Genomic DNA, 19902 nt, shown 5'->3' on the forward strand with positions numbered 1-19902 from the left:
GTTACGTCGGAAAATGGAATAACAGAGTAGGGTGCTATTTTAAGTGAATAGGGGGTAAACTGAAAAACGGGGAGACTGTTACTTTCTCCATTTTCCATATCAAAGCACATTCTCCAGATTCACCAAATTATAAGAGCAAACTTCCAAAGAAACTTTCTTGGTTTGATGCCTGCTTTCTTTACGACACATAGTTGGCTACAGTTAATTCTGTCTCCATCCGGCCATATGCAACAGCACCATCTTTACGGGCAATAAAGACTTTGCATTCCCTGAGTATTCAACACAACATTAGTCACTTTGCAACTTCAAATGTGTAGGCCACCTTCAAATCTAAATTTGAAAAAAAAAAATTGCCCTCAGAAGTTACTAAAAAAAAATTTAATTCTACACCTCAAATAATTCAGAAAGCCATCGTCCACTTAACGGTATGTTACACTGCAGCACATTTTTAGGGGCCCTAAGCAGCTTCGGTAAATTTGCTTTCTCATTGGGATTATGACGCCATTATGGCTGAGGTAAGTCCTCTTGAGAGGGACGATAAACACAGCATTCAGAATGCGATACCGGGCTTGCGGAAACCAAGCAAGCCAACAGAGGACAAGGCTCTTTCTGAACCTGGTTATTTCACACACACAGGCACAGTCACAGTGAGGTACCTATGACACAAACTTGCTACTTCTGTGGGTCTATACGGCAGAAACTGCAGGAGTAGAGAAACAAGGCCAGGGAACCAGGCAAGCCAAGTAGAAAGATGAGTAAAGACAGAGGAAAAGAGACAAATGAAACAACATAAAACGACACCGTTTGGAGGCTCAGAGTTTCAGGGGATGGGATCAAATTAGGAAAAAGCCTCTTGTGTTAGTTTAGATTTTGAGCAAGTGCTGGGAAGATTTTAGGTGTCCTAGAAATTCTCTAACTTGGGTAAATGCATAAAGGCACTAAGCCAAAATGAGGGGTTGTTATTTTTATAGTGAATTTACATGCAATATCCTTGGTAATAATTTAGGACTTACTTATAGATAAATTAGGAAACTTCTTGTAAACACTTCCAAGTATGTACAGAAAAGAGAGTAAAATCTAGACTAATCTTTGGTAAAGTGTATATTTCTGTAATTATAAGTAGAAATGGAAATAAATCTTATTCTAATTAGCTCACCTGCAAGAAATACTAAAAGTACTTACAAAAATATTACAGAGCAATACTTGACTTAAAAGCATTTTATGGAGTTCCCGTCGTGGCGCAGTGGTTAACGAATCCAACTAGGAACCATGAGGTTGCGGGTTCGGTCCCTGCCCTTGCTCAGTGGGTTAACGATCCGGCGTTGCCGTAAGCTGTGGTGTAGGTTGCAGACGCGGCTCGGATCCCGCTTTGCTGTGGCTCTGGCGTAGGCCGGTGGCTACAGCTCCGATTCGACCCCTAGCCTGGGAACCTCCATATGCCGCGGGAGTGGCCCAAGAAATGGCAAAAAGACAAAAAAAAAAAGCATTTTATATCTCTGATTAAAATGTTATTAGCTATTATTTTTGCAATAAATAATACCTGGGGGAGTCAGTAATGAAGAATTCAATTACGCTCTGAGTATAAACTGAAGTAACGCAGGGGAAAACAGGATGGTGCTTGGGAAACAGAATATGCTCAAGAAAGTTTTAACTTTTTGTAAATCAACAACAAAAAGGATTTTCCTACCAACAAAAATAGTTTATTACTGTGCAATATTCAGAGTCAGAGTTCATGCTGTGGCATATGGGTTAAGGAATTCAACTGCGGCTGCTCATGGAATGGATCCCCGGGCCAGCCCAGTAGGCTACAAAGGATCCTGTGTTGCTGAAGCTGCAGCACAGGTCACAGCTTCGGCCTGGACTCAATCCTTGGCTCAGGAATTTCCATATGCCATGGTGGAGCCGTTAAAGAATCAAATCAAACCATAGTTTATCATGTTCTAAAACCAACTCCAAAACATCTGGTTTACTCTTCCAATGATGTTTGTGAAATATCTGTATTAGAAACGGTCACCTGGGTAGAGGCATTTGTTTGCTAAATGGACGAAATTAAGTGGTCAAGTAGTTTTTACTAAAAGTAAGAAGTAACACTATGTATTAAGTAAACAATAACGAAAGTGTGAAGCATGATTCCTGTTTTTTTAAAAAATACACACAGATATACGCACAGAAAAAAAGATCAGGAGAGCATAAAAAAATTAACAAGGATTATTACTGCTGTATTACAAGATTATAGGTCTTTTATTTATTTATATATTTATGTATTTATTTATTTTTTGGCTTTTTAGGACCACACCAGCAGCATATGGAAGTTCCCAGGCTAGGGGCTAAATTAGAGCTGCAGCTGCCAGCCTACGCCACAGCAATGCCAGATCTGAGCCGCATCTGCGATCAACACCACAGCTCAAGGAAACGCTGGATCCTTAACCCACTGAGCGAGACCAGGGATCAAACCCATGTCCTCATGGATACCAGTCAGGTTCATTACTGCTAAGCCATGATGGGAACTCCAAGACTATAGGTCATTTTAATTTTCTTCTTAGTAGTGGTTTTATACATTTGAATAAATTTTCTAGTAGTGCTTCAAGTAATTTTTTTTTTTCCTTTTTATGGCCGCACCTGCAGCACATGGTAATTCCCAGGCTAGGGGTCGAATGGGAGTTACAGCTGAGGCCTCCGCCACAGCCTCGGCAACACTGGATCTGAGCTGCATCCATGACCTATGCCACAGTTTATGGCAATGCCGTATCCTTAACCCACTAAGTGAGGCCAGGGATAGAATCCATATCCTCACAGAGACAACTTTGGGTCCTTAACCTGCTGAACCACAATGGGAACTCCTCCAACAAATATATTTTTTTAAGTAATTTAAACCAAAAAAGTAAGATTTAACTGTGATGCAGAGTTTTTGCAATCAATACATATCCAGCTATCAATTTAAAAAGCAATCTACCACACTTTTACTAAAAATCATTTGAGAAACTTTTGAAATCTGTTATTTATAATAGCAGAGGTCCTCAAGTGAAAGACAAAAGACCTATTTATGAACAAAAGGATTTCTTTAAAATTTTCCAAGTTACTCTAGTTTGCCAGCCCCTCCGCCCATGGTACCACAAAGCAGTAAATACAAGAGGTTTTTATTGTTATGCCGACTCCTTAGTTGAGCAAATTTAACTATTGAACTCAGATCTCCAAATGTGCAGGGTTGGAGGAGAGAGGGGGTTTAAGAGTAAGAAAGAATAGGATTTCCAGACGTTCCCAGAAATTCAGGATAGTGGAAAATGTAATTTTTCTTGCAAGTGGCCACGGATGCACCTTGTAGCCAAAGTCTGCTTTACAGACACCTATGGTGATCAGCTGTGCCTTCTGCAGAGTAATTTAACCACAGAACAGCTGAAAGGGGAAACAAGATTTAGTGCAAAGAGCACCATGCCGACTCACAATATTGCCCATATTAAGCGGTGTATTTCCGGAGTCAGAGTTTGGGTCATGAAAAAGTAAAACTGGCCCCGGAGAAGAGAACTGTTTCTCACAGATTGCCATTTAAATCTCAAATGACCATGTTTCACAGCATGCTCAATACATTCCAGCATGTAACTGCATTTTAATTTCCTAAAACCACAGGATACAAGTCTGATTTCAAATAGTCTCTGGACTGTGATATTCAATACTGATAAAACTGTATGGTGTTCTCTTGAAAGTTCCAAAGATTTAGCATATGGAAAAGGATCTTCATTTTCTTCGAAGCACTATTATCAAAGAAATCAACTCCCCTGACTTTTGTAAATGAACTCTAAACAATGACTATTAAGAGCTAAAGCTATTGCCATAAGAAATGGAACTTAACAGATTACAGGAAAAGAACACACTATATATTCCTCACTCACCAGGGGGTAGTACATACTTGACAAAACCTGCATTTTCTTTGCCACGAAATGCTCATTAGTGCTTTTACTTTGGGAAATGAATTCAAAATACATTAACATAAATGAATCTTTACTTGAATGTCCATTCAGTACACAGAAATCATTCAGCCACCTTTTTAACTTTATAAAACAGGGAGAGTCTGTGAGTGCTTAAATCTTCAAGTATTACCTAAGAAGAGAAGCAGCCTTTAAAACAGATCAAGAAGGAAAAAATAAAGGTGAAATTGTGTTTTAAGTTTGGGAGTCAGAAATCAATTGAAGATCATTATTCAGTTAGAAGGAACTAATAAAGATTAATTTTTATGTATGAACACGAAACAATACAACACGATGTTCAGTGGTTTTCACACTGGCTCTGACCAAAGATGAAGGGGGGATGGAGTGGATAAGTACAGTTGACCTTGAACAACACGGGTTTGAACTATGTCCACTCACTGCACATCCAGGAACTTCAGATCCGGGGAAAGACAACAGGCAGTGCAACTAATGCAACGCATCACAGAGCCCGGAGAGCAGCACAACTTGCGCCTCATGAGCAAAGCCACAGAGATGCGCAGTGAAGGTGGGGTGGGCTGTGGGGGAGAATGGCTGTAACTGAGAGTGGGATTCAGGTGATGCGGGTGAACAAGAGCTGCATGCTTTTTCGAAGAGAGGGATCAGAGCAATAAAGGCAAATGCTGACAAAACATCTGACATCCATGGGATGCAGTGTCTTAACTTGTCCAACAACCACCAGCTACTCTCAACATGTTTGTTTTACTTTAATCCTCATTAGAGCTCAATATGAGCGGTTTTACTATTATCTCAATTTTGAAAGCCTGGAATCTGAGGCCAGAGAGATTATTAAATTGCCTCAGGGCAGACACCCTGTTTACCAGCTCATGATGGAGCTGGGGTCTAAATGCAGGAGGTCTGACTCAGGGCTGTGCTTTTAGTGTCTGTACCCGCTACCAGTGCACAGTGTCCAAAGGGGAATAATAAGAGAGTACGGCTGGGACTATTCCAGGCAGGAGATGGAAGAAAGGACGGAAAAGAAGCAGCACCAGAGACGCAAGAAGGCAAGGAAGCATCATCAAAAACCCATACGGCCTGTCGACAAGTGAAACCATTCCACAACTTTATTTAGCCCAACTGGTCAGTATTTCTATCTTCTCTACATTGGCTAGATAATCTAGTGAATGATTTTTATGAACTGCGATAGTTGTAAAATTAACAACAGTATACCAAGGTCAGCCCCCAAAGCATGTAAAAACTATCCAAATGGAAGAGGCTGGGTCAGTAAGAAGCACAAGCGCATGAGCTTTTGCAAAACTGTGTGTGTGAGTGTTGTGTGTGCATGCACATGTGGGATCTTCCTCTATCTTAGAAACACACACATGCACACTCTACACTATATAAAAAGCCACCTGGATCCTGTTAAGGGCCACAGCCACATATGCGGACTCTAAAACAAAGCCAACCTCTGCTCTGAACATACCTGCTTCTGAATCCTGGTTGAAACGGCAGTACTTGGAGTTCTCAAGTGAAGGCAGACACTGCTCAATGGGTACCCAAACATAGGTCTCAGGACACAGCAAATCAGACGGCCTATACTGACCCTAAAGAGAAGTGAAGAAAAAAGCCACAGCCATTACTAACACAGTAACTTCCTAGCTACAAGGCTCCAGAATTCCAGGAAAGGTTTTAATCACAAATTTAAATGAAGGCAACCAGAAACAGCTTTACTGTAAATACTAGTTGACCCTATCAGTAATTGCTTTCCCATCTCAAGAATGCACATTTGATTAAAAGGCTCTCTAAAAGTCATGTAGCACCATTTGGGATGCCTGAACTGATGTGGAAGATTTGAGTTTCTACTTTCTTTTGGAAGAAATATTTAACATATGATTCTTGCTGAGGTGATTGCTAAGAGTACCTAGCTTCAAAAGCAAGTTTTCTCTCAAATGCTAGTTAATAACAAAGTGAAATTTCTTTTTGTATATGAGAACATTATAATTTACATATGAAGTAAACTTACTTTCCAAATGGAATTTCCCTATCCTTAGTCACTATTTTTTAAATATGTAGACTTAGCTGATTAATATTCATTCCATTCTAATATATTAAAAAGTACTATCTTGTCAACATTCTTCCATGAGCAATCTAGGATGATAAATGTAATTAAAGAGAAATTTTTTTAAATTATAGGAATTTCAGGGAAATGTTTGTGATAATAATCCTCTAAATTTTCTTCACTCTATTTCAGAAAAAAAAATAATTCATGTATTTATAACCCAATCATGAACCCCAAACAGAAAACAAAGACTACACAACAGATACTAAAGAAAAAATTTATTCACCTAAGGGTAATTTGGCAGGCAATAAACAGATAGTACAAATAGTACAAATTATATGAAATCACTTAGTGAAAATATTCAGAAACATCAAAGTAAAATAATATCAATAATAAAAATATCAAAAAAATTTCAAAAGTCTCTTCTCTAAATTTTAAAATCCAAAATTCAATAGAGGTTAAAATTTAAAGTGTTTTTCAATTTTTTTTACTACAACCCATAGCAAAAAATGTATTTTATATGACAACCTAGTAAACCTATTGCAAATCCGGCGTTGCCGTGAGCTGTGGTGTAGGTGGCAGGAGCGGCTCAGATCTGGTGTTGCTGTGGCTGAGGCATAGGCCGGAAGCTGTAGCTCCCATCAGACCCCTAGCCTGGGAACCTCAACATGCTGTGGGCGTGGCCCTAAAACGATGGGAGAAAAAAAGAAACACTCTTGTACATACATCACTTGTGAGTATGTCTAGAATAAATTCCTTGAATTGGAATTGTTGAGTATAAGGGTTTTAATTTTATAACACAAAACTATTTTCCATAGAAACTGTGCTGTTTTGTATTTCCACAGCCATGTTATGTATGCAAATGCTAATTTCCCCACATCCTTGCTGACAGTATAGTACTAAAACGTTCCATCTTTGCCAATCTAGGAAATGGTATTTCATTGTGGTTTTAATTTTCATTATGTATCTTTCTGAATGTTTAGTAGAATTTGTATTTCCTTTTCTATAAAGTTGGTCCATTCTGTTGTTAGGTTTATGGTCTTATTAACTGAGAAACTCTTTTATTTTAAGGAAATTAACCCTTAGTTTGTAAAATAGGATGTGTTTTCCTAGTTTGTTTTTTAACTCCGTGTCATGCTCTTTTGCCCTGTGAAAATCTGGTAAATTTATCATTTTTTAAAATGGCATGTGGATTTGGAACTATAACTAAAAAGTTCACTATCGGAGTTCCTGTCGTGGCTCAGTGGTTAACGAATCTGACTAGGAACCATGGGGTTGTGGGTTCAATCCCTGGCCTCACTCAGTGGGTTAGGATCTGACGTTGCCATGAGCTGTGGTGTGGGCCGCAGATGCGGCTCGGATCTGGATTGCTGTGGCTGTGGCGTAGGCCGGAGGCTACAGCTCTGATTGGACCCCTGGCTTGGGAACCTCCATATGCCGTGGGTGCGGCATTAGAAAAAGAAAGACAAAAATAAAAAATAAAAATAAAAAGTTCACTATCACTCAAAGATTATGAAAACATTTTCATGTTTTTTTCTAGTACTTTTATGATTTTATATATACATTTATGCTCCATCTGGAATTTAATCTGGTGTAAGGTAGAAAAAGGGTCCAATCTAATTTCTTTCAGATGTTTACCAAGTGGCCTCAACATCATTTTAAAAAACAATCATCATTTTCCCCACTGATTTAAAATGTCTCTTTGATAACTTACCAAATTTCCAAATATACTGAGATCTCCTTCTGGATTTTCTATTTATTCTGTCTGTCTACTCATGTACCAGTACCACAGAGCTTAAACTATTAAAGCTTTATATTACATTTTAATACTATATCTGTTAGATCTAAACCCTTCCCCCTTATTGTTCTTCATGTGCAGAAATTTCTGGTTCTTCTTATTTAATTATTCCATGCGTCTGTAATTAGTACAAAACGATTACCAATATGATTAAGGAAACAGTAATACACATGGAATGGTGGATATTGTCTACTGATGGCAGAACATCAAAGAAGAAAATCCCAAGAAATGTCTAGTAATAAGAAAATATATCTTAAGTTAAAAAAACAAACATGAAAAACCAAAATAAAATCCAAAACATACAAAGGACATCATTTCCTAATTTAAGGTAGAACTAAATGCTGACTGGCTAAGATGTACAGATCAAGTATTTGGGAGGAGGGAGAATCAGCCATCAGCTACGAATCATCAAGATTAAAACAGACATAGTCCACGCAGATTCATCACCTGCCACCTGAACCCAGTACCCGGATTTAACAATGACACAGACAATAAAAAAAAACCCTCAGTCAATGAACATTAAATGAATCTCACTATGTGACAGGCACTAATTTCTGGAAACAAAAAGATGAAACAGATGCATGCCTCTAGATAATTTACAACCTACTGGGAGTAGTCGACCTGGAGAAAGATGAAGTACACACAGAATATATTAAATGGGATCAAGTACAACTGTCCAAAGTCCTAAATGCGCACACTGTTCTTTTAAGGCAACACTTGCCTATAACAATGCATCAGATATTTTATTTTTAACTCAAATACTCAGGTTATCTTACTGAAAAACCATAATGTACATATTTTAACTTCTGACTATCCAAAATCAAAGTTTTAGATTAGGCTAAAACATTAGTTTTCTAAGTATGGGCATATTTCAGTGCTTCAAATATTGTCTCAAGCCATCAAAGAATGTGAAGAGTTTTATGAAATACACCACTTTGAAGTTTAATACTTTCTAAACTTAGCTGACAGAGAGTTTTAAGTGGCCAAACTGCCTGCAGTTCAATTCAAAGTCGCATCACACAAATGAAAAATGAGGGGCCAGAGAGCAGCCTGGCCTTTCCAGCTCATGTATGAAAATGAGAAAGGTCTGTATTAAGAATGTAATTACTTAAGGATTTGGACATACTTCCTGTTGGTCAGAAGGAAAAATATTTAATCAACCTCTAGGTACATTCATTCATGTTGGAACAATGAGGTAAAAGCAGATTAATTCTTTCCTAGGGTGCTGGCTTTTTGTAAATAAGGAGAAACCTGAGTTACCACAGATTTCTAAAGTACTCAAAATTCTGCAAATGTAATTGGTCTGACAGGGCTTATCTTGTAATGGTTTAGAATATTCCTTCAATTTGATCTACATGTTAAAAGATCCCTCCCACCGCCTAAAAAAAAAAAACAAAAAACAAAAAACAAAAACAAAAACCCAAACCACTCAACAGGGACAGCTCCACAGTGAACTCTGACCAGACAAGGGCACCCATTTCAAGAGGGGAAGCTACAGGAGAGGATAATGTAGTTTAAGACAAGATACCTGGAAAAGGTAAAAGCTGTCTTCTAAAAAGCCTAAACAGAAGAGGGAAGGCATGGTTTTTTATCATTAAACTCCTCCAGTGAGGGGTAACCACCCAATTCAAAGCCCTCGAAGAGAAGCAATTCAGCAAACTCTATGATCTATAACTTTACCAACTGTTATAGCTTCTGTGGCTCTTTACAAGTTGGAACCGTTTTAAAACTGGGACGCAAAACAGAAACAAAAAGAAAACACTAACAAACTAAGTGCCCCTATACTGTGAGCTGCCATAGAAGAGTGAACATTCTACTTAGAGCATAACTGTAGAATTCAATGATTTTTTTTCTTTAAAGAAAACCACTTGGACTATTTGTAAAACAAATTATACTACACCTCACCCATGGTGGGGGGGGGGAATTAAAATACTGTCATACTATTTCAATCAACTTTACTAGGCTGTCACAATTAAAATTTGAGGACATGCCAAAGTTAAATCTAAAACACTGGGGGGAAGAAAGCTAGTTAAATACATTTCCTGCTCCATTTCTATTAAAAATAACTGCTTCTTCTGGAAGAGATCATAACAATTTTGGTTTCGGGTCAATGGAATGAACAGGCATTCTTTTCACTTCCATGCTCTGGACCATAATTTCAAGAACATTTTATCATACTGATCCAATTTTCTACCCCATAAAAGCATCACGAAATAAATTACATGTAGAGTATTTCAGTTTAGCAAAATATAAGAGTTTTGGCCTAAAAAATATGTTCATCTGATAGCCAGACATTTAAAAACATCTCACCATCATACCTTACTGAATAACAGTGAGCAAGGGTAGCTAAAGAGCATATACAAGGGATGAGTGGAGTTCCTATAGTGGCGCAGCAGAAACGAATCTGACTAGTATCCATGAGGTTGCAGGTTTGATCCCTGGGCCTTGCTCAGTGGGTTAAGGATCCGGCACTGCCATGACCTGTGGTGTAGGTTGCAGATGCGGCGCAGATCTGGCGTTGCTGTGGCTGTGGCATAGGCCAGCGCCTGCAGCTCTGATTAGACCCCTAGCCTGGGAATCTCCATATGCCACAGGTGTGGCCCTGAAAGACAAAAAATGAGGGGGGGGGGATGAGTATCTGGAAAATTTTTGATTTCACAATCATTGACAATTTCAGTAAAGATATTTTAAAATAGATTAACATCCTATATGTCTAATGAAAACTGAGCCAATGACATGGGGAGACGTTCTCTCTAGTTACAAGTCTGAATTTTCAAAGACAAAGTCTACATTAACTAGATGGAAGAGGAGCCAAAAGAAAAACGGTTCTAGCAAACCTTAACTGCCAATTTTTTTGCAACATTTTATTGATACGTAATTCACATACAATAAAGTTTATTTTTCTTTTTCTCCACCACACCGTGCATGGCATGTGGAAGTACCTGGGCCAGGAATCAAACTCATACCATAGCAGCAACCCAAGTTGCTGGAGTGACCATGCGGGATCCTTAACCTCTGCACCACAAGGGAAATCCCCAAGAGTAACTTTTAGAGTATCTGTAAGGCTGCACAATTACTACCACCATCTAGCTCCGTAACATTCCATCATCCCCAAAAGAAACCCCATACCAACCGGCAGTCACTCCCCCTTCCCTCTCCCTCTGAGCCCCTGGCAACCACTAAATCTCCTGACAATGCGCTTTAAAATGGGGTGTTTCTTTGCATTCCCATCCTCCCTATTCGAGGCAGAGCCGAAGTCAAAGCCGGACACAGCCAAGGAGCCCGAAGCGACAAGGCTGGCGCTGTCTTTTACCACCTTCCTCCTCCTCCGTCAGGCCGCCCCGGCCGCACAGGCTTCCGTGCTGGTCCTGGAACACATTAGGCCTGCTTCCACCTCGGGGCTCCCACTGACCGTTCTCTCTTCTGGTTCTGCAGATATTCCCATGGCTAACTCTGTCATCTGCTTTAAGGTGTGGCTCAACTGTCACCTTCTCAGTGAAGCCCACCTAGCGCCTCTGCTGTCTGTCTTGCACAGGACTTCTAACGTTCTGGCTGACTCACTTCTTTATTACAGCGACGGAAACTCCTAGCCCGAGGCTGGGTCAGGGATTTCAGTCTGATTTGTTCACTGAAGCACCCCCCAAGCCCGCTCCTAGGAACAGCCGGATGGATGAACAATGAATCCCCTACGCTCGGCCCATCCCGCTTCTCCCTCCTCCTCTGGACACAGCGGATGCTACTTCAATGCCCTCGTGTTCTGCACATGAACACGGCACCGGTGAACCAACCAAAATGTGCTGAATCTCTATGAGGCACCTCCACCACCTTTTCGCTGTATGGGACTAGTTCTCCACCTTTGGGAAAATACTAAAAGTCCATGAACATTATTGTGACAGGGTCTGTAAGAATTATTGAAATTAAAAAGGGGTTCTCACACTTGAGAAAGTTAGAAACTACTGGTTCAAGTCAGTTTCGTTTTTTTCCTCCTCAAAGCTGAAAATGTTTCTTTCCTTATTTCAGGGGCATGTACTTTCCGTTAAAGAAAAGCACGGCTTTTCGTATCAAGCTTCATTTTACGAAAAGGAGGGGGAACCTGACTTGAGAAAAGGCTTCTTCATCTGCTCCAAGTCAAGCACTGTCGCTTTGGTTGGTAAGGAACATAATAACGACAATAAGTTCCTCCTGGGTTTGCTAAGAACACAGCTCTCACAATGACTTTGCCTATCATCCGAGTTAAACCTTAAAATGTCTCAAAAAGGTAATGGGGAGGATAACTTCGGGGGCTGGGACCGATATAGGCACACTGCTATATATAAAATAGATAGGTAACAAGGACCTACTGCAACCCACAGGGTAACCTCAATACTGTGCAACAATCCATGTGGGATTGCTCACCTGCAACAATCCATGTGGGATTGCTCACCTGAAACCAACACAACACAACTTTGTAAGTCAACTATACACCAATTAAATGTATTTTTAAAAAGGTAATGCAGATAAACATTATTTTCACTGCACAGATAAAACATGTCATTAAACGTTAGTGATGAACTCAGAACTAGACTCTTGATTCCCATTCTCCTTCTATATCTAAATATTCAATATGCATAATTCGTTTAAAGTATTTTCAAAAGATCTTAAAAATCCCAACAGTTCAATCACAACACGCAGAGGACCTGTCTGGCACCAAGGATGATGCGATGCATGAGCCGGGGGAGGCACTCACTGTGCGCTGGGGAAAGGAGGCAGCTGTGCTTCGAGGACTTTCGGAGCCAGTGGGAAATGTAGGGCGGGGGGGCCCCAGGTGCTATGGAAGCACCAAGAAGCTCAACAGCAGCTCCGCATGGGTCAGAGCTCTGAGAAGAGCCACAAGGACTGCGAACGGGCTGCTGGTGGGACACAAAGGTACAACAAACAGCTTTCTCTGGAGATCCCTCAGTCAAAAGAGGTTCCCTCTGCAGTGTGTCCTAGAATCTGAGTAGCCCCATGTTTGGGGTAGAAAAAAAAAATCAGGCACTTGGCAAGAGCAAATGTAGGTAGCCAAGTCCTACGCTGACCATGTCACCCGTCTGAGTCCCCAAGTGCATGTCTATCAAAACTTCACCAAATGAGAAGTGCAACGAAAAACAACTGTTGCTGCTCTACAGACAGAATGTGGTCCTGTGTCAATGGTTTCAGGGAGCTTCCAAAATAAAGGTATTTACGTATTTTTTGCTTTACATTCAAAATGTTAACAATGGGTTAGTTATGAAGAGCAACTCCATCTTCTCTCTGAACAAATGCCAATTTCCATAAATTCAAATTTATTACCAGTAGGTATCTTTCTTTTTAATACAGAATTATATGTTCAAAGCAACTTTCAAGTTCGTGAATGGATCCCACTGTAACCTGGTATTATCTGGAGAAATATTATGAAACACATGGTTTTAAAATTACATTCTGGTTTCTTTTATCTCATCCTATCATCCTAGATTCTAACGAAATACTTCTTACAACTGAATGCACGATTGATCAAAAATAAAAGAAGAATTCATCATTAACATTATAATGGAAATTCCCCATAATAATCCTGAAGAAAGCAATGAAATTACTAAACACCATTTTAAAAACAAATTCAAAGTGTTAACAGGTCTACTCTTTGATTATAGTAAATCCAGAAATACTTTAATTTCTGAAGAGCTTTAAACATTTTTTAAAAATCTTTCTCTTTTTTTTTTTGCTCTATAAAGACATATGTGAACCCCTATGCATTTAGGACTACATGGCATACAAAAATTCTCTTTAAATATTACATTTGTCTTGGTATAAGTTTAAAAACCATGCAGATGAGCAGTTATTTCTTTAATTAAAGTTAAAGGATCTGGGACTGCTATTTTTCTTAGAAAAAAAAAATCCGAATAATAAAGAAATGCTTTCATACGACATTCACCCAAGTTAGCATTCTTGGCTTTTAATTGGAAACATCTGGGGGATGGGCTTGGCAGATTGCAATAAAATTGAAGTTACCAATTCACACCCTGCCATTCTGAGGGTATTTTGTTTTTACAGTTTTCAAATTAAAACCAAACGGACTTTCCTTTGAACTCTGGTCCTGAAGCAAAGATCTTTATGAGATTTCACTCTCAAGAATACTTATAAATATTTTGAAAAATACGAAGGATTTTGTGAGTACTCGAGCATAAACCAGCAGAGCTTGTTTTGAAAGTTCAAGTTAAATTAAAACCTAAGAACACCAGAAGACAATATTATTTAAATGCGTACACACACACACACACACACACACACACTGAACACTAGGAGCACTGAACCGAAACGAAAGATTAACTAGACATTTAAGTCTTTATCAGGTAAAGTTTTCAGTATTCCATTTTTCTACAATAAACCTATTGATTTTACTAAAACCAACTGCTTAAAAAGAGGCTCTAACACTACGTAAACAAAAATAGTTCAAAATAATCCATTAGAGTGGGCTACAGCTCCAGAGAAAGTGAGTAAGAACAGGGCTTATTAAATGCAGTCTTTGCCCTGAAAGACAACACCAGTGGAATCCCATCCACAAAGCACTACAGCAGACCCCCTTGCTCCCTGATTTCATTACATAAACAGAGGTTGACTTTATCAGTCCCCAAGAGAGTGCTTGAGAAGTAACTCTAGCTGCTCTGTTTTCAGAAACTGTGTTTGGATTGTGCCATGCTCAGTTGGCAGGCGAGCTGAGCCCAGTGAGGACAAAGGGCCTAAACATCTGAATCCATTTGTGTTCCCCAAATTCTGAAAGCCAACAGATGGACTCCATGTGCTGCTAGGCTAAGATTTGAAAATTTAAAAATACATATTTTTGTCCACTGACAAACAGAAAGTGATGGTATTCTGTGTTTCTTTAATTAAAATCCAAGGGTTCGCAAAGGCTCCAGGACTTAACTTTAAATCTTCCTTAAGACTGGGCTATTTATTTTACTATTAGCAAATAATAGAGAAAAAAGATTCTAATTCAGTTTTAATCACAATCTTTGCTTTTATTTTGGAAACCCTGGGCTAATCTTTTTTTTCTTCTAGAAAATACAAAGAAAGCTTGTGAAGAAAAGATTCAAGGAGTCAACTTACAGCCCAAATTTAATTTTGAACTGAAGGGTCATAAGTTGAAAAGGATGAAGGAAAAAAAATAAAAAAGAAATAGAATGAAAGATGAAGACAAAGACAAAAATGTAAGAAAAAAGGGAAAAAGTAAAACTCAAAGCTTCTTCAATAATCTGTTAAAGGTTAAATATTCATGTGAATATTCATGTATATGTATCTATGTGTATGTTACATTTGGCCTTCACCATATTGGTAAGAAGAAGCAACCCCAGTGTTTGCTTTTTCAGGCTATTGCTTGGAAAACAGCACTTAGAATCACTGGTTCTGCTGCTATCCTAGGTGAGGTCATCCTTACCTGGGCAACGCTGAAAAGTGCTGATTCCAATCTCTCCCCTTAATCCACCCTCCTACTGACACCAGGAAGAAATGATTGTGTAAATTCTCTATTTAAAACTCTTTACTGGCTCTCCAAAACTAAAAAAGAGATTTGGAGTTTCCATCGTGGCTCAGCAGTAACAAACCCGACTAGAATCCATGTGGATGCAGGTTCAATCCCTGGCTTCATTCACTGGGTTTAGGTTCTGGTGTTGCCGTGAGCTGTGGTGCAGGTCGCAGACGCGGCTCAGATCTGGGGTTGCTGTGGCTGTGGCGTAGGCTGGCAGCTGTACCTCCGATTCAACCCCTAGCCTGGGAACTTCCATGTACCACAGGTACAGCCATTAAAAAGGAAAAAAAAAAAAAGACTTCATAAAGCTTTATATAAGATAGTATAATTTTAGAGTTGATGAGAAATTATATAAGATAAAAACCCACTACAAGTTAATTAATGCTTTTAAAATTGTTTGAATTTTACTAATCACAAAAGAACCTAACATATGTTTGCAGAATAACAGCAACAACGCACATTGTGCGTAAGGATTCACACACTTCCTGTTAAAGCTCCCTGTCTTAAAGAGACCAAGCATCTTGAGCGTAAGGCACAGATCTGTTGCCAGGCGACTGGTTCACCCCTGCACTCACCCAGGGTACGCACGTCTAGGCACAGGCTCTTCTGCTGGGGTGACTGCCCGTCTGGCCTAAATGCCTATAGCGTGTACACTTAAACCGAACCTACACGCTGCCTACTCTCCCCTTACCAAGCTTTCCTGCGACTCTGCCTGACCTCACCACCCAGTGACCTCTCAGTCCTGCAGCCAACGAGTAATTATTAAACGTTTCCCATGCCAGGTTGAATGCTGAGGTCCTGGAGATGCCATGGGGAACAATAACACCACCGGTTTCAGTTCTCAGGGACCTTTCAGTCTAGAAGCGGGGAAAACCTTACAGAAACAATCATTCAGAAACAGTGTTACAATGTAGGGCAAACTCTGTGTAGAAAAAGCACATGAGTACAACAGGGAAACCTAATTTATTATTTATTTATTTTGTCTTTTTGCCGCTTCTTGAGCTGCTCCCGCGGCATATGGAGGTTCCCAGGCTAGGGGTCGAATCAGAGCTGTAGCTACCGGCCTACACCAGAGCCACAGCAACACAGGATCCGAGCCACGTCTGCGACCTACACCACAGCTCACGGCCACGCTGGATCGTTAACCCACTGTGCAAGGGCAGGGATCGAACCCGCAACCTCATGGTTCCTAGTCAGATTCGTTAACCACTGCGCCACGACGGGAACTCCAGGGAAAACTAATTTAGATGAGGAGGCTCAGGGTTGGCTCTTTGGGGTGACCTCTGGGTTTCTACAGCCATCCATAGATCCTAGAACTTAATACAATACTTTGAAGTTGTCTCTTTACCTGCTGTGCTTCTCATACTTCTGTACCACCACCCCCTCCTCCATAATCCCAATTTGGAGCTCCCTAAAATCTGCAAGTACATCATTTCCTCGCATTTCTTGTCCCTCAGTGGAACTCTTTCAAGGACTGAGTTCTCAAAAAATACTTACTGAGTATTTATTGAATTAAATGAAACTGTGTCAAATTATATTCCTTAGAGAATAAGATCATTTTAAAACTAGAAGGGGGAATTCCCATTGTAGCTTGGTGGTAACGAAACTAACTAGTATCCATGAGGATGCAGGTTCAATCCCTGGCCCTGCTCAGTGGATTAAGGATCCGGCATTGCCATAGGCTTCAGTGTTGGTCACAGACTCAGCTCAGATCTGGGGTTGCTATGGCTATGGGGTAGGCCGGCAGCTGCAGTTGTGATTCAACCCCTAGCCATATGCTGTGGGTGCAGCCCTTAAAAAACAAAAAACAAAAACCCTAGAAGGGGCTTAGACCTCCCTGGTTAGTACCCAGTTTCATCTTCGTATCTTTCTTAAGAAGGGGGGTAGTTTTAGCAACTTAAGGCCAATTACTGGTAAAGCCAAGATTAGAAGCTCAAACTCTTTATTCTTTTTCTGTTAAAATCCCCAAGCTAAAACCAGACACAAGTATGAATACCTTAAGTATGTCAGCGATGTCCTATGTACTTCTTGACGAAAATTTGCCTAATTAAAATTATTTCGGATCTGGACCTTTTAGAAACATATTACTAGATTTTTTTAACCATTCTTTTTAAAGTTGATATGCCCTGAGTCAAACAAATGCTAAAAAAATAGTTCATGACAAAATACACAGCTTTAATAAAGTCAGTAAGTTGTCGCTGATTGATCATGTCTCTAACTGGAGCTTTTCTTTTCAGTAAACATTCTTCAATGCCTAAAACCCTTAATCGTAAAAGTCTGTTGAATTATACCCCTGAGGGAAATAAGAAGTTAGCTATAACCTCATATTTATCCCAGGGGTGTGATCTTTGGTAATCATTCCTTTTTTTCTGCCTGATGGAAAATTCATCACAAATGACTTAAATGCTTCAAGTTAAGGATAACCTTTTCCCCCTCAACTGTGGAGCAGTGGGAGTCCTGGTAGAATTTACATCCTACCCCCCTGGATGTCATCAGTACTGTGCGTGTCTTTGCAACAAAAGGCCTTGGGAGTCTGCTTTCGGCAATGCCCACACATCAGTAAGCTAAAGATGCCTTCTTTCCCTCCTTTCTAAATCATCAGTCACGTAATTCTAAAAAACACGATCACTTTAAACTTAAACACAGTTCTTCACGGGGTGAGCAAATTAAGTCCACTCCTAGAGTTTTAGAAAAATTACTGAGAATTGACTTTGTGACCAACACCAAGTAGTCTTAGGTGGCAACTTGAGAGCCCTCACTTCATCCCTTCTAACACACCCACCCGAAAATACCACATCGGTCCAAACTCAATTAACCGTGCGTGTTGTGAGAATACCACTTAGAGTCACCCACACCCTTAGGAGCATCGTAACATTAATGCCTCTGTAAATGTCACAATTTCATCCATTTTTTGACCCATTATAAACCACATATTCACCAAACACAAAAAAATCTTTAGGATACAAGGATTTGTAATATTGTTATACATGGCTTTAAAGTGTTATGTAGAACTTAATTTTTAAACATATGTACTTGAAATTTTTAAATATACGAAAGGAAGTTTTTAATGGCTATAAAATTCTTCTATAATGATATCACCTTTGACCTACACAAAAAATACATTATCCTGGAGTTCCTGTAGCGGCGCAGTGGTTAACGAATCCGACTAGGAACCATGAGGTTGTGGGTTCGGTCCCTGGCCTTGCTCAGTGGGTTAAGGATCCGGCGTTGCCGTGAGCTGTGGTATAGGTTGCAGATGTGGCTTGGATCCCGTGTTGCTGTGGCTGTGGCGTAGGTCGGCAGCTACAGCCCTATTCGACCCCTAGCCTGGGAACCTCCATATGCCAAGGGAGAGGCCCAAGAAATGGCAAAGAGACCAAAAAAAAAAAATACATTATCCTAAAATTTTAAAGCACCAATCATCAAATAACATCCAAATAACAGTTTGGAGAAGTCAAAATGTCATCATTATCTTCTCCGTTTACCACATTAGAACTCTCTGGAAAGAGTGTAAACAAAATTGAAGCTGAAATTTACCACTTCCAGTTGTGGGAAAGTATAATTTTGAGAAATTACTATTATGCAGAGCCTGAAACTACAGAATCTGTATGGTTGTGACCCTGACAGTGCGGAGGACTGAGTACGTCTGGAGGCTGTCCATCTACAGGCCGCCTGCAGGCTTCTGGTGATGTGGCATCCAGTGCGGTATGCTGCACCAACTCTAACAATGACTCTTCAGTATCACGCTGAGCTCACAGGTCCAAAGATACGTTTTAGTCCCCTGCAGTTATCCTTTTTGATGCTCAAATTGTTCATCCTTCCGCAAGTGAGAGTCAATTTAAGTTGGCTTCAGAGAGTCCCCGCCATAACCACAGCAGTTTATGACAGCTCCATGCTCACTAACTACCTTTTATCTTCACGTAGATTGTTAACTAAATAACTTTAACTATTCTCAAACTTCACTGTGTGTTATTAAGCAAATGGATCTGGAAATCTATCACTAAATAAACTAGTTTTCATCCAGTTACCTAACTTTAGTCTCAGGGAACAGTATCATCTATGAGAATCTGAGTCGTCTTGTAACAACAGCATGAAGCACTTACGAGATGACTGCAAGAATCACATAAGACAGAATTAAAAGCACACTTTCCAAAGCACTTTTAGCAAATATCTAGCCTGAACTAAAGGATCTAAAAACTGTAATAAATCAAATTGGGAGCAAAAAAAAAAAAAAAAAAGAAAATTAATTATATTTTCAGGTCGAATTTGAATAAAACTAAACAATTATTTGATTTTCTTTCTAAAATTTGAAGTCACCCATTTTTAGTAGAGAATATTCCTATATTTAATTAAATAAACAATTTTAGTATGATAAGGCATACTGATCACCCCCATTTTATAGATAAAGACACTGAGGCTTAGAAAGTCTGTACATACAATAAGGCATAAAACCAAGATTTTTTTTGGTTGCACCTGGGCCGGGGATCACACTCACACTGCAGCTGCGACCTGTGCCACAGCTGTGGCAATACTGGATCCCTAGCCCACTGCACTACAAGAAACATCCTAAACAAAGAATTGAATTCAGCTTTGTCATCTTTGGGAT

The 19902-nt window shown here is 39.7% G+C and overlaps 1 protein-coding gene across 7 annotated transcripts in view; it reads right to left on the reverse strand.

Annotated features, from left to right (window-relative positions):
* The window catches only part of ATE1 (arginyltransferase 1), a 163803-nt gene that overhangs the window by 33708 nt on the left and 110193 nt on the right, over positions 1-19902 (reverse strand). For all 7 annotated transcript variants that reach the window (XM_047762710.1, XM_047762709.1, XM_047762711.1 and 4 more), the window contains one exon: positions 5404-5524. In XM_047762710.1, the coding sequence (XP_047618666.1) occupies positions 5404-5524 (121 nt within the window). The remainder of the gene's footprint in view (positions 1-5403; positions 5525-19902) is intronic.

Source organism: Phacochoerus africanus, chromosome 15, assembly GCF_016906955.1.
Source record: "Phacochoerus africanus isolate WHEZ1 chromosome 15, ROS_Pafr_v1, whole genome shotgun sequence".
Taxonomy (NCBI): Eukaryota; Metazoa; Chordata; class Mammalia; order Artiodactyla; family Suidae; genus Phacochoerus; species Phacochoerus africanus.